The sequence below is a fragment of the Bacillus rossius genome, chromosome 7 (genome assembly GCF_032445375.1).
Source record: "Bacillus rossius redtenbacheri isolate Brsri chromosome 7, Brsri_v3, whole genome shotgun sequence".
NCBI lineage: Eukaryota > Metazoa > Arthropoda > Insecta > Phasmatodea > Bacillidae > Bacillus > Bacillus rossius.
In genome coordinates, this window is record NC_086335.1 from 65654948 (window position 1) to 65671379 (window position 16432).

The window sequence follows — 16432 nt, forward strand, 5'->3', positions numbered from 1 at the left end:
GATGAACTCCATGGTTCTACGTACACTCGGTTCAAATGTCACCCACTCATTGGCTGCTGTATTGTGAGACGTCCCAACGTAGCAGTCTGTGATTCGATACAGCTTTGGTCGGGCGTTTTCTCATTGGCCCAGCGTCATCCAGAGGTGAGTTGCGAGGAAAAAGCAGAGGCAGCACTGAGGTATAACTATTTGTGTATTAGCCTATCGCGAAATGAATTCGCGAATTTTTCCGGTCTCTCATTATAGGTCTGAATAAGACAACCGACGCAAAATCGTTTCGTTTCCTCTCCCCCCCCCCCCCCCCCCCAACACAAACGGAGCTCGCCACGATACAACATCCTCGACAAATTGTGCCCTGAAAGCGGACCGAGGCGAGGCAGTTCTCGTGGATTTATGAGTGTCGACGGCTCCGGTCAGGGTTGCTCGCCGCCTCCTCGCCTTGATCGGCTTTCCAACAGCAACCCCCCCCCCCCCCCTGGGTGCGATAACCCCCCGCGCAGGCGGCAGGCGCGACGACTGCCCTCGACAGAGCTGCCGGCCGCTGTCGGCGCCCAGATAACGGATATAACAGCCCACATAAAGAGTCTCGGCCGAGCGGAGTTTAGAGGGGGCCGGGCAAGCGGAGGGAGGAGAAAGAGTGGGTCGGAAGATGGAAGAGGGTGACTCCCGCCGAAGGGACGGCAGAGAAAAGTGGAGAGAGTGGGGGGGTAGAGAGTGACGCGGAAACTAGACGGCGTGGCGACATGGAAAGGATGGGGGAGAGAGAGAAAAAAAAATTCCCTGAGGTCCCCCCCCCCCCCACTCCTTTTTTTTTTCTTCCCACGCACCGCTGCCTCGTGAATTTCCCTGTGAAAGAGTCTGGGGGCAGCTTCGGAGGGCGTAGCCCCGTGACGTCTGCACGGGGAGTAGGACCAGCTATAGCTAGCGGCAGGCCTTCTGCGCGTTCAAAAAATATTTTGTGGTCTTAGAAAATAAATTTATGTAAAATTAAAATACATTAAAACTTCATGATAATTATTGATAAATTCACGCTCATACTCAGCGAGTGTAGCAAATAGCCCAAATACTAACCGACCGTTAGCAGTAGTACTATACAATTCAGCCCCCCCCCCCCAGTAGTGACCTGCAGTAGCGACCTGCAGTAGTGACCTGCAGTAGTGACCTGCAGTAGCGACCTGCAGTAGCGACCTGCAGTAGCGACCTGCAGTAGCGACCTGCAGTAGTGACCTGCAGTAGCGACCTGCAGTAGTGACCTGCAGTAGCGACCTGCAGTAGCGACCTGCAGTAGCGACCTGCAGTAGCGACCTGCAGTAGCGACCTGCAGTAGCGACCTGCAGTAGCGACCTGCAGTAGTGACCTGCAGTAGCGACCTGCAGTAGCGACCTGCAGTAGTGACCTGCAGTAGCGACCTGCAGTAGCGACCTGCAGTAGCGACCTGCAGTAGCGACCTGCAGTAGTGACCTGCAGTAGCGACCTGCAGTAGCGACCTGCAGTAGCGACCTGCAGTAGTGACCTGCAGTAGCGACCTGCAGCAGTGACCTGCAGTAGTGACCTGCAGTAGCGACCTGCAGTAGCGACCTGCAGTAGTGACCTGCAGTAGCGACCTGCAGTAGCGACCTGCAGTAGCGACCTGCAGTAGTGACCTGCAGTAGCGACCTGCAGTAGCGACCTGCAGTAGCGACCTGCAGTAGTGACCTGCAGTAGCGACCTGCAGTAGCGACCTGCAGTAGCGACCTGCAGTAGCGACCTGCAGTAGTGACCTGCAGTAGCGACCTGCAGTAGCGACCTGCAGTAGCGACCTGCAGTAGCGACCTGCAGTAGCGACCTGCAGTAGCGACCTGCAGTAGCGACCTGCAGTAGCGACCTGCAGTAGCGACCTGCAGTAGCGACCTGCAGTAGCGACCTGCAGTAGCGACCTGCAGTAGCGACCTGCAGTAGCGACCTGCAGTAGCGACCTGCAGTAGCGACCTGCAGCAGTGACCTGCAGTAGCGACCTGCAGTAGCGACCTGCAGTAGCGACCTGCAGTAGCGACCTGCAGTAGCGACCTGCAGTAGTGACCTGCAGTAGCGACCTGCAGTAGTGACCTGCAGTAGTGACCTGCAGTAGCGACCTGCAGTAGTGACCTGCAGTAGCGACCTGCAGTAGCGACCTGCAGTAGTGACCTGCAGTAGCGACCTGCAGTAGTGACCTGCAGTAGTGACCTGCAGTAGTGACCTGCAGTAGCGACCTGCAGTAGCGACCTGCAGTAGCGACTCACCGTGAACCGCCTGCACCACACGGACAGCCACCGGATGTCCCTGATCTTGGTGCCGAGCGGCAGCCTCAGGATGACGTCCTGGTTCTTGAAGGCGCTCAGCACCGGCGGGTCCCTGCAACAGCAACAGCCACGGCGCCCGCCTCAGGTCCGCGGTCAGGCGACGTCAAACACCACACGCGACACGGATCTACCGCATCTGCCGCGTCCGCAGTCCAGAGGAAACGTGACAAATGGCAACCGATCAACTTTAACTTTAACTTCCCGGTTAGAAAAATGGTTTGAATTTCTTTCAGTAAAAAAAAAATTAATCAATTAATCTTTACCTGGCATTTCAAATTTCTCAAATTTTGTTACGATTCTGACGGCCAAGAAACATGCAATGAGTTTTTGCGCGATAGAAATGCAAACCATATCACGAAGTAGCCGGTGGGATTGCAGTTTGAACCTAAAAAAAAAGTTTCAGTTCTGCAATAAATTAAATTCTCCTTATTTGTACAACCCAAAAAACGTTAAAAATGTAACTTTGACAGCTAATTATGCAAAAAGTATGAGGTGTTTAATTTTTTCTTTTTTTGAAAGTAAATCAATTGAAAAAGTCTAAAAGTTGATCAGTGACTAATGTAAATATAAACTCATGACTTGAAATGGGAGGCACGCCCTTAAATAAAAAAGGAGGGGTTGTCTGTAAAGTCGGTTTACGGACGATAATTTTACGTGATTACGTCATAAGAAAACATTGATGAAAAAATTGCATACTTTTTTAATTTTCAAATATTATTTAAATTTTTTTTGCAAATTTAATTTAGATAATTTGTTTAAATATAATCACGGACAATTAGTAGGGGCATGCACATTTCGAAAAAAGATTCCGGGACTAGCTGAGAGTCAGAAATCTGTAGCATCGTCCGTGTTTCGTGATTGAGTGAGTTTCTTTCAAGTAGGTACATGTCGATTGTTTTAACACCGACCACAGTAATTCAGCGCGGAAGCAAACGCGTCCCGAGTGGCTCGGTCAAACAAGGCAACGACTTCTCTCGCCAGACGGCCGCCAATCAGGAGGAAGAAACCGCTGGTGTGCGTATACCTTGTTGCAGTCTAATAGGCGTTCAGATTTTTTCGCGAAAAATGCCTGCCCCTAGATATTGCATTCAGCATTATTAGGGGCAGACATTTTTCGCGAAAATATCCGAACGCAAATTTGCCTGCAACAAGGTATACCCGCACCAGCGGGTTTCTTCCTCCTGATTGGCGGCCGTCTGGCGAGAGAAGTCGTTGCCTTATCTGACCGAGCCACTCAGGACGCGTTTGCTTCCGCGCTGAATTACTGTGGTCGGTGTTAAAACAATCGACATGTACCTTAAAGAAATTCACCCAATCACGAAACTCAGACGATGCTACAATGATTTAATTTTCAACTAGTCTCAGAATCTTTTCGCGAAAAATACATGCCCCTAGGAGGGTACAATTATTATTTTCAAACAAACCATTTGTTTTATATCTCACTGGAATTTTTTTGTACAATTTGCATTATTATATTTGAAGATTTACAATACAACTTTTGAAAACTACTGTCCAAAAAAATTTTAAAAATACAAAACGTATATTTAAATTACTAGAGCGTTGAAACAATCGCTATGTTGTATTCTGGTGCCAAGCTAGATTTCATGAATATGTGTTTATTGATGTCGTCGTCATACCTACATTGACTATTGCGGCATTTCACCCTCTCTCCGGTTTGCACATGATTCGCTCGTACAGCTGCTTGTCATTAGCTTCCAGTCCTTAGGGGTGACTCAATCATCACGTGATCCAATTGCAACAGTCATTCGATGGTGGTTTCAAATAAATTATAGACTGTTGCCAAAATAATCAAGCGAATTTCACATTTAAGAGATGCAAGTGAAAAGTTTGAGCATGTAAAAATATACAACTTCACAAGTACGTGAGTGTACAAATATGCAAGTGCACAAACATACAATCTTACAAGTATGAACATGCAAAAGTATGCAAGTGTACACTATGTGAGTGCACAAGTATGCAAATGTGCCAGTAAGCAAGTGTGTACACTATGCGATTGCACAAGTATGCGATGTTCACAAGTATGCAGATGCACAAGTATGCGAGAGTAGAAGTATGCAAGTGCACAAGGATAAAAGCTCACAAGTATGAAAGTGGGCAAGTGCACAAGCACGCGAGTGTGCTGTGGGCCACCCTGCGGAGTGCCCCACGCCTGGTAGTCCCCCCGCCCTACCCCCCTCCAGGCCGCGAGGTGACGCCAGAGCCGGCGTGTGCCATTGTCGACGCTCCCCTGGCGCGGCAATTACCGGCGCCGGAAGCGAGCCGGGGCCGGAAGCGGGGGTTGATGGATGACGGGGGCGGGGGAGAGGCGTGGAGAGCTTAAACCCTCCCCCTCCCCCCACCTTCGACACCAAATCACACCCTTCTTTTCCAGAACCAACCCCTCAGGGCCGAGGGGAGAAGGGAAGACGACTGTTCAAGACTGACGCGATCGGGAGATTGCGGATCTTGACCCTGGCGCCCGTCACACTCCCGTGTCGTCACCCGTCACCCTCCGTGTCGTCACCTGTCACACTCCCGTGTCGTCACCCGTCACACTCCTGTGTCGTCACCCGTCACACTCCTGTGTCGTCACCCGTCACACTCCCGTGTCGTCACCCGTCACACTCCTGTGTCGTCACCCGTCATACTGACCGAACTATGTGGCCCAGTGCTTACGAAAATGGTTTAATTACATAAATTTATTTTGCAGCTGCCTTGAAGAAAATGGCTTTTGCTGTAATTTAAATATTTTTAATTTGTTACTTGAAGATTTAAAAATTATTGAATACTTATTTTGCTTTAAAGATTTAGCATTCGGGAAACATTCAGTTAGATTTGTTTCAGATGACGATTTCGTTGTTATTAAACGTTTTTAAAATGTATCTACTTTTTTTTATTTTATACCAAACATCCTAAACCTGAAATGTAACAAATTACATTATCACATCACAAAATGTAACAGCCATTAGTAAAAAAATTATGTGCTTGTTAAATTATTTATATTCCGAATATCCCGACTAATGTCTTCAGTCTGGAAACTTGCCTGTTTGCCAATGTTGTATTTCTGACAGCCTTGTGACTGAATGAAACTGCCCGCGCCACTGGTGCAGTAATGCTGTTAATTTAGTAATCAATAATTTTTTTTTAATAAAATACAAATAAAAATTAGGAAAGTTTCAATAGTCAAGCAATTTTGGTATTAAAATTTAGTAAATTAAAATGCTAAATTACGGCACGGCTGTTCTGGTGGCACCTCAGAGGTTTTTCAAGTAATTTTGCGAATAACCGGGAAAGAATCATATTGAAATCAACGGTCTACGTACAGCAGTGTCCACACATGTGTTTCTGAGACCGTGATTCCGTCAGATTTAATTTTTTACGCGCGCGGGCACTGTCGTCTGTGTGTCATGTACACGATACCTTACAGTGTTCAACACGTTACTATTAACAACTGAAACAAGTATTTTGCAGTACTGCCAACTGTGGCGAACTGAACTGAAGAAGAAAAGAGCGAATAGCGCACATGACGAGACGTTGGCTCCAGTCGTCTCAAAACCAGCAAAATTTGCGAAAGGGGGGGGGGGGGGTAAGGGTACTAAGGGCACATTAAGAGATGGTGGCGAGAAACAGTATAGCTACTTCCCGAAGCCGACACCCAGCTCCGAGCAAGAACGACATGCAATCTACGCCGCAGCGCGTTCATGCTCCACCCAAACGGCGCCCTTAAAGACGTTTAACGTTGTTTTCGATAGTAAACAACCACCTCGTAAACTCTCTTATTGCTACACACCGTTCTGCTGCATCGGTTAAAAAAAAATTGTCTGGTTGCGTGTATTTCTAGCCGATTTGTTTCTATAATCCTTGACAGCGTGAATATCGTATTTTTTTTTCACCCCCTTTCCGTGTTTCGGGAATATCTTCTCTTGACACGCCAGCTTATTTATAAGCTGTCAGGCTGAGAGGCCCGTAGGGGTGTTGGGAGTTGAATATATATCTCTCGTGTTCGCTTGCCTCAGGGGAAGGATTGGTTGGGGGGGGGGGGGGGTTTGCAGGCAGAAGATATCTACCGCCAGCAGCGTGCCCGACCCTAGGCCGCTTTTATCATTTCCGTTTCTTCCGGTCTGTAAGACCTTCCTTCTATGCCTCTGCTTCACACTGTGGCAGTTGTGTGTCATTATAGAATCCAGTCTCTCTTTTTAGAAAATGCGAGGGAAAACGGTGTGCCGTTACATGTGAACAGAATTTTTTTTTAAAACAAGAATCTGTGTGTTTGTTTCTGTTAAGTCTGTTGGTTTGTATTCAGCATGGTTTTCAGCCAAACAACAATTAGCATTTCTGAATTTAATTTTTTTTTTAAACGGCTTTGTTGATATTCGATGTCTTTGGTCGGTATGGCCTAACTACTGATATGACATGAATGTGAAGCTGTTGAATAAAATGAAAATGATATATAGTTGAAGTCAGTCTTCCTAGTTTAAAAGATGCTGAATGCTTATACGTATGTTTTCAGTTTGAACAGAAATTAGGGCTTGCCAAAAAAGCAATGCAAAATAGGTGTGTGTGTGTGTGTGTGTGTACGAAGACCAGGTGAGTAGCGATGTGAAAAGTAAGGTGAGTATAGCTGCAATCATCGATCACTGATGAAGTGCAGTCTTGAGGTCGGCCAGTTTGGGACGGACGTTAGAGCCGACGCACAGTCGGGGTTATCCAGCTTGGTGACTTGAGGGGTCGGTTTTCTGAACACGGCCAGGCAGTGGAAAGGTTATCGGAGCAGACGGCGCTAAACCACTCTCGTCCGGACGACCTGGACAGCAGGACAGCAGCCTCACTCTTGACAGCTGCCCAGGAGAGGAAACACAAGCTTGGACAGTGTTCGGAGACCAGAATAAACACCCAGGAGCCAGGATTGAACAAGTTGGAAGACGTGACGATTAGTCGAGACTGGATCGAGTGCAAGAGGTGACAGCTACTAGTCTGCACGGGTCGTGCCGACACCCTTTCACACCGATGCAACCCCGGTGGCAGAGAAAGCAGCTGGTTCTCGTACACCAAGAGTTGACTCGACAGCACTGCGTGGAGGGGAACAGGTTCAACCCCCTGGGAAGGCGATTTAGGGAGCTTTGACGCAGACAAGCGAACGTCATCGACAGGAGTGGCGGACAGCGTAAACACCCATCAGGAGGTTGGACTTATCTAACTCAACCACCTGCCACCTCTGGACAAGATAAGACCTGCTGTGGATGCATCGATCAGATCACGCCCCGGGACGAGGTTCGAACGGAAGGCGGACCATCCAGGGTAGTCAGGGGCGCAACAACTAAATTTCCAAAGAAAGGGGGGGGAGCAATATACCTTTTTTATAAAGAATCATCGATCCCCCCCCCCCTATTGAAGCGGGGGGGCCCGGGGGTTGTTCCCCCGGGAAAATTTGTATTTCAAGGTGGGAAAATGGTGCTATTTAAGCAGTTTTATTATCTAAAAATTGATTACACAGCACTTTCTTGGCCCCCGTTTGCCCCCACTTCAAGGTTTCAGAAGGAAAGGGGGGGGGGCAAAATACCCTTTCCCCCCCCCTCCTGTTGTTGCGCCCCTGCAGGTAGTCGAGGTAATGCCTCGGTAGCAACTGCAGGTGCCCCAGCTCCGGCCTTCGCCGCCGTCGTCGGGAAGTAGAGGATGTCAGCCCGAGGAGCAGCCCTGCGGACGACGCGGATAGGATGCACCGTCGAGCGTCTGTCCCGCTTATCGTCCTCCTCCAGATCCCATTTCCTCCCCGGTGGCAATCCACTCGCCAGTGCGCCAAGCCCTCGCACTTGCCACACCTTCTGCGGCCGACGACGATGCAGCGCGTGTCGCGGTGACCTTCACCAGCAGCCCTGACCCAGCACGACGGGGTATGGCGTCGTAAACTGTGTCTGCTTGCCGATGAAATAAATCCCAGTAGGAAGTGTGCGAAAGTATAGAAAGCTCGTATTATTTTTTTTTCATCGCCCGAAAACCATGCGAACGCAAATTATATTTCGATGGTTTATAATCAGAATCAATGAATTGTGTGCATACTAAGAGAGTTATAAATTAAATTTTTTTCCACCTCTTGCAGTTATGGTTGGTCGTATCAAAATATTAATTTTTCAAAATAATTTTGTATTGATGTTACAAGTTGTAATACGAATGTATGTGATATTTTTCATATTATGGGAGTTATATATAAATTAATTTTCCGAATGTCACACCATGGTAACGCTACAATAGCTAGTATTTCTTTGAAATCTTATTAAAATCATGAGTATTACTAAAGCATTATACCAACAAACTTACGAAAGAAAACATTTTTTTATGGTGGGCAAAATAAACCTGACCCACTTTAGCAGTCCCTTGCCAATATTTTAAGAACATTTTTTTTTAAATTACCTTGAATACTGCAGTATCTACTGCATATTTGAAACTTTTACACTAATCTAAAAACAATTATCATCAATCACAAATACACTACATATTGTCATATCTGACAGAACCTTTTTTATGTGCCATAACTTGTCGAGCCAAACAACTGAACGATGGAGGTCATAACTTCATCTGGTTCATATATAAAGGGGTCCGTCGAGCAGAGGTTGTGTTCGAGCCAGTGATGCGAATGACAAGTTTCACTCTCGCTTGGCGAGGTCAGCCAATCACAGCGCAGAAGTCGATTCGTAGAAACTAACGACAGGATGACGAACAGCTGGAACAGGAGCACGCAAACATGGCCGGGCGCGGAAAGGGCGGGAAAGGTCTGGGGAAGGTGGCGCTAAGCGTCACAGGAAGGTGCTGCGTGACAACATCCAGGGTATCACCAAGCCGGCCATTCGTAGGCCGGCCAGGCGCGGTGGAGTGAAGCGCATCTCGGGCCTCATCTACGAGGAGACACGAGGCGTGCTCAAAGTGTTCCTGGAAAACGTGTGATCCGCGATGCGGTCACCTACACAGAGCGCGTCAAGATGAAAGACCGTCAGCGCAATGGACGTCGTGTACGCCTCGAAGAGGCAGGGTCGCAACTCTGTACGGCTTCGGAGGGTAGGCCAGCTGTGCCACACCTTACAAAACGGCCCTTTTCAGGGCCATCATACAGATTCCAAGAACGTTGCGGTTACTGTTTCACCATGCAAACACAACACCCATAAAGGAGGGGGAAAAAAATAAAAAAATAAATCCCACACAACTTGTAGGCGTACAAAAACCTTGGCTAGGCAAACACACACACAAACACACGCAATGTTTACTTCGTGGACAGGGCAAATATGGAGATTTACATGTGACAACATTTTATAGGGTAGAAATGAAGAGAGAGCTGTATTTATAGTATTTATGGTAGTTTCAAGAATTTATACCGAGAATTTCACACGATAAAATTGTATCAGGAAACATTTTTTACGGTCTCCAAATAAAAAATACAGTTTATAAACGAAATCCAGAAACCGAACTACCGTCTTGAGCTCACCATATTCTTAGACACTTTTCGTAAACAGAAAACAGACTACACGGCAATTTCTAAATCGCGCAGGTTATTGTGACGTCATACAAACCCCGAGAGAGAGTGTGTGTGTGTCCAGGTAGGTTGGGCCTTATGGCTGCAGCATTTGTAGTTCAAGGTACCTTCCTAGTTAGGGGTGTATTAGGGTCGGTGAGGCGGGGTGATAAGTGCGACCCTCGCTGGTGCTTCTAGCGCGGTGTCTCCTCTAAGCGCAAGGCTCTGAACTGGTGCGCAGTCTTCTCTATTTGAGCGGTAACCATTACATTTTATGGCGGAGAAATGAATAAAATAGTGTAATTCAAAGTCCTTTGAGTGCTTTCAAGATTTTTAGTCGGGTGTTTCATGACTAAATATTATTTTTTTTTAAACCTTCCTTTTTAGTCATTTTCACTCTTCTAAATATACAGTTTAGAAAATAAGCATGGAAACAGTACTGCTCTTACGATCCGCAGCGTATTATTATTTTTTATTTTTTAAAGGACCCCATTCGGATGTCTTTGTTAGTTTTCATTTCGTGTGGTTATTTCTGAAGCTCTGTGCACAGAACCCGATATTGCTGAAACGATAAGTCTAATTTGAATGTCGTGGGAGTAAAAACGCGCCGGCGCATGGCTTCGGGCCGGGTGTACCTACGTCGCCAGACGTCACACACACACACACCTCCTCACAGTCGAGGCCGCCGGCCATGCTGCCTTATCAGCCCCTAGCAGCTCCCGTGGCCCGGCGCGCCTGACTAGACCCCGAGTCGCGCCTGCTCTATCTGCAACCACGCACGCTCGCGCGCGAGGCGCGGTGCATACGCGCGGCTTCGCAGGAGCGACGCTCGGCCTTGTAGCCGCGAGGAACCACGTGACAACCGCCCAGCCGTCACGACAGAGCTGAGCTGTTGTAGGCTGCTCACAGGTCACCCTTGTAAAACAGTCTGAGCTGGAAAGTTTTCTTACAGTTATTTAAATTCATTTGTTGATTCGTATTATTGAACACTACCTGTGTGTACGACTTTGTCCGTATGAGGATAGTTCAAGAGCAATGCGTTCAAAACAAAGATGTTCCCTTCTTCTACTGCATGGACATGTCTCATCTTATGTCATAACACGCTGAGAGAAAGGTTTGTTTGCCTCAACAAAATATTTGTTTATATATGGCGAAATAAATATATTTTGTTAATTCAAACAAATATTTTGTAGAAGGAAAGATTCTGTTGACCCAACAAAATGATTTTGTCAACTAAAATGTATATTTGTTTGGGTGTAACAAATTATTTTTGTTACTTACAGAGTTTGGTTAAACTAACAAAATATTTTGTTCCACCAAGTAAATATTTGTTTCGCCATATATAAACAAATATTTGTTTGATTCAAACAAACCTTTTTCTCTGTAGTATATATAAAGTATATATAACATACAGTAGTTTCAGTAAAATAAATAGCTTCTGGTTTCTTACGGCAGCTTCAAACTTTCTTGGTTATATTAATTGTTTGTATTTGTTACTTTCATTTGTCGAAGGATTTCAGAGAGAGAGAGAGAGAGAGAGAGAGAGTTGGCATTGCTTCAAATTGTATCACTTTCTCGTCATCCGTCGCGATCTGCGTCCTCCGCTTCGAGTAGCTTCTTTTTACCTCCGATCTCGTATTCCCCGAAGCCAGCGCCTGCTTGTGGGGGAGGGGGGGAGATTGCTTGGATGTCGCCTCGCCTCCTCAGCTCTGTCCGGAAGAGTGGCGGCTGACGTCACGAGAAGCATACCACGTGACGGGGGAACTGGCCGGGAAGGTTCCTCCCCCCCCCCCCCGCCCCCGCCTGTTACCCCACTCCTTGCTCTCGTCCTTGATTAAAGTCTAAACAATTACAAAGCGCTCACCGAGAATCCTTCTACCCCCCCCCCCCACAACTCCACCTCCCCTCAGGGTAGTTCCCCCGGCAGTACCGTCCGACGTCGCACAATGGACGAGGTACCCGATATCTCCCTGTCTGGAGACCCGTACCCCAAGCCGCTGGCATCCCGCGACCTATTCATCCCGGAACAAACAACCCGTGCATCTCGCATTCCTGCACGAGGCAGTTCGTTACACGGTTTCAGCAAGGTAATACTAATACTGCTTTCATGGACTGTGCTTGAAACATAGCGTACAGTGTTTGAACCGGGATGGGGGGGGGGGGGGGGGGGACTTCATGAAGTTGGTAAACCCAAGTGAAAACTTTAAACCATCATATTATCCAAGTTTTTTTTGACGAGACGCCTAATAAATCGATGAACGCCGGCTGCACACACGAAAAAGTGTCCCGTTACGCTGTGTCCCGTTACACACATTGTTCCGTTACACTGTATCCCGTTACGCTCATTGTACGCTTGCGCCGCATCTATCTCTCTTCCACTCGTCTGTTTATAAAGTGAAGTGAAAAGTTAATGTGGTTTTCATTGCTTATTACAACAACAATTTCGGCAATAAAGGTTAATTATTCTTGCATTTTAAAAATCTGATTACTAGTATAATTTCAAGTATTTATTCTTTTATTATTAAAATTAAAATGATTCAATTTCATTCATAAAGTATGCAATCATTTCATCAATGTTTTGTTATGACGTTGTCACGTTAAACTATCGTCCGTAAACCGACTTTAGAGACAACCAATTTTTTTTTTTTTTGCAAATTACGTAAAACAAAATTTTAATTACACCAACTTCTCGTAGCAACAAATGCTTGGATCATACACAGTGCTCTAGAAACTAAAATCATAAGTACAATTACATGTGAGCTTCTGTAAGTAGGCACAATAGTTTGTCCAGGGGGCAACGTATCTGATATAGTGACTTACATTCCAAAAAAATCGGTCTTGATCACATAATTTAGTTGTATAAGTTAAATGACTGAAGTCTGACGAACAGAATAAAATTCAATTCTAAAAATTAAAACTGTTAAATTAATAATCGTCTAAAAAAAAAATTCAAAATAATACTTCTTGGAATTTCTTAAAATTTTGGAAAACTTGCAACACTAGGAATAAGTTAACAAATGTTCGCAGGCTTTCACGGCCGTTGTCTTAAGTAGATTGGCTTCTGGGTTGTAGACGCGTCCTTGGCAAGTAATTCACCGATGTTTCGGTCGACATTGCAGTCGCCATCACCAGTGATCAGTTACCTACTGAATAGAATAAGTAAAAATTTTTGATACGTGTGTTATAATACGATCTGCAAATTTTTTTTAAATATATATTCTATGTAATTACGTGTGATTAAAATTTTGCTTGCGTATGCCGGGCTGGCGCGGTGTCGCTACTTAACGACGCGAGAGTCGGTGTTCGCATCCCGAGTTCCCAGATGACCTTCGCTCGGCGCTCACAACCCGACGCGGACGTTGCGACAGAAAATGTAGTCGGACGATGGTCAGACGATGGTCAGACGATGGTCAGACGATGGTCAGACGATGGTCAGACGCCTGAATCGGCCGTCAGTGAGCGAGTGTTCGCAGCTAGTTCCAGGGCTGTGGAGCCCACGTGTTGGAATGACAATGGCTACATAAATTAACTGATGAAGAGATGGCTTTAGTATTTAAGTAAGATTTATATAGTGTTATAACTTTGTACCTGTACGTTACTTAAATATTATTTTTGATTTAATTATATTTTCATTTATTCATGTAACAATGTTATAATTCATACGTTTTTTTTTGTTTATACATAATATTGAATTTTTATAAATTGCTCTTTTTTAATTTTCATCTTTATACGTATAACTAATGTAAAGTTTCTTAGGTTATATTTTATATAGATATTTATTTCTCAGTTATTATACATTTACAAATGTTCACAATCGTCAAAATACCGCATTTAATTTGAAGTGACTAGATGCACTCACATACAAGCTTGCTTTCGTGAGTGCTAGATTTCCTGGTTAATTAAGTGAACACTGTTAAAAAAAAAGTGTAAAAAATGGGAAATAAAAATCATTACATATTATTATTTTACGCGCCGGTGATAAATATATATTTTTTTATTTAAATCCAAGATGGCCGGGGCGTGACACGACAAACCTCCCCCTCCCCCCCTTTCCCACAAGGCCTGACGCCGGCTGATAGTCGCCCCGCCCTCACGCGGCTAGAGGCTATTATCTGGTAATTTAAAGCTTTTAACTTGAAGACTTCATCCCGGGGAGGCCTTGTTCGCGCCGAGGGTTAAGGCGGTGGGGGGGGGGGGGTTGTCGCGGCGGGGGTGGGGGCCACCCCTGCTGGCTCGCCCCCGCTACCCGCGGACAGGAATGCGGGGAGGGGAGAGTGCGCCCGCGCACCAGATGACTGGACAGAAACAAATATATACACGTTTCTCAGCCTTTTACAAAAGATTCCTTTAGAAAAACCAGCTTTCTACAACACATGACTTTTTTTTTTTTTTTTTTTGAGATTGGCGCATTTAAAATATTGACGTTTCATTCAAGCATAAAATTTCAAACCAATGGAAAAGATGATCGAATATTCAAAAATTTTACTTTTATTTTGTTGAAACGTGTTTGTTATGTTGTGTGCAGTTAATACTGGAAATCCATTCAGGGAACGGTTTACCGATAACTTCAACTATTGGAGGTACTGGGACAACACAAAGCATAAATAATGTCCTGGTAATAATCCGACCCAGTATTTTGTAGTGATACAGTCGTTTTCGTGTCAATGTATAAAAATTTACAAACATCATTTTTTGTGGTAATTTTATATTTTAAAAAAAATATTTCACCAAAAAATTGTAATACCCTGTAAAATAAATTACTTACTGCTTCATATACTCGAACGTATTTGATGATTTGTGTGACTTCGGGCGTAAAGGATTGAAATATATCGTCAAAAAGCTTGCGCGACTTCATGAAATACATACGCGTTGTTTACCGCGCCTGAGACTGGAGAACTGAGTGTTTACCTTCTCAAACGTCCCTCCTCCCAAAGCCTATGCATTTATATATATATATATATATATATATATATATCTTTTCGAAGGGTTGTGACTGTGTGCGCGCGCAGTCTATTGTCAACATTGCCGCGAGTGCCCTTTGACGTATCCTGGACGGGGCCTAGGTACCCAGAGCTCCACCAGGCGTCTCAAAGGGCTTTAACCCCCCCCCCCCCCCCCAATTCTTCACCCCAGCCAACTACCGTGCTTAGAGCTTTACCCCCCTTGCCTCGCTACAAGTTCTTCCTGGAAACAAACTCCACGCCCGAGCCGGCAACTGAGCTATTATTCGACGCAACTCCGAGGGTCTGATGGGATCCACGTGAACCCTGCAAGGACACCGGGGCACCGACCGGAGACACACGAAGTTCGGTCTTCAAAAAAGCATCGCCAGTCTCAAGTGAAGTCAAGTTAAAGTCACGAAATCACTCAGGGTACACAATTTCCTTGATAAAAAAAACAGAGAAAGGCGCAGTTTAGGTTTGCGCAGTACTATATTTTTTCGTGAAAACGTCGGGATAAAATAACATCAAGTGTTTCGTATTAATATGCAATTTAAATTATCAATCTCTTCAACACAACGGTTTCACTGAGTAGTGCGATGGTTACAGAATAGATAGAGACCGGAAAAATTCGCGAATTCTTTTCGTGATGCGCTGGAATTCACATGACTATACCTTTAAGCTGCTTTTGCTATTAGCTCAGTGTTCGTCTACACGGCTCTAGGCCAATGAGAAACCCTCAACCAAAGAGGTATCGAATCACAGGCAAACCAGTAGAGATAACTCGCAGGTCAGTAGCCAATGAACTGGCGTTATTTACCTTCGTATATACAGGACTGTATAGTCTATCCTGAAGGTCATCGAAACCGCGAATTTTTCCGGTCCCTAAGAATAGATAAATAACAAGTTTATCGCACATAGCAAGGGTCTGTGTAAGCTAAAGCACTGAAATTTAGTTGAAAAAAAATTTCGTGTATTTATCACGCTCGGAATTAGTTGAAAGAATTCTACGTTAAATTTCGTGTCCAAGTTTCGTATTATAAGTGTATTTGCAACTTGAAAACACATGAATTCGCTCGTTTTCCGAGGTTAGATGTTACACATCTCTGACGAGTGCTGAAAGAATAGCTCACTTTTTTTTTTGTTATTTTTGTTGGACATTGCACTGAGATTCAGTGTGAACTGTGCAGCTACGCAATGTATTGAAACACGATACTTGTGTTAAAATTAGTGATTAGGGGTTAAACAATTGGGCTCTCCGAATTATATATTCCCCGCGAGTAAAATTAACAATGTTTAATTCACTTTTATAAACGTCCAGTAACCCTCCAGACAAGCGTGGACCAATCGAAGAGGCAATACAAAGGTAAAAAAAAGAATAAAGGGCGTTATGTTTGAGACCGGAATAACACGGGGTTTCATTTTTGTGGCAAGCTAAAATTCGAGTAGTTGCATACTTACTTTTGCTTCATCTTCGATTGGCCCTAATTTCATACGGAGGCTGCTGCGCCCATATCAGTACTCCCGTTTAAGAAGTGCCAGATAACTAGGGACCGGAAAAATTCGCGGGTTCAATGACCTGCAGGATGAACTCCATAGTTCTAAGTACACTCGGTCAAACGTCACCCACTCATTGGCTGCTGTATTGTGAGACGTCCCAACGTAGCAGCCTG

General features: G+C 45.2%; 1 protein-coding gene across 2 annotated transcripts in view; it reads right to left on the reverse strand.

Moving 5' to 3' along the window:
• Window positions 1-16432, reverse strand: part of LOC134534235 (protein Skeletor, isoforms B/C) — a 168495-nt gene that overhangs the window by 68266 nt on the left and 83797 nt on the right. For both annotated transcript variants that reach the window (XM_063372516.1, XM_063372515.1), the window contains exon 4: window positions 2259-2370. In XM_063372516.1, coding sequence (XP_063228586.1) covers window positions 2259-2370 — 112 coding nt within the window. The remainder of the gene's footprint in view (window positions 1-2258; window positions 2371-16432) is intronic.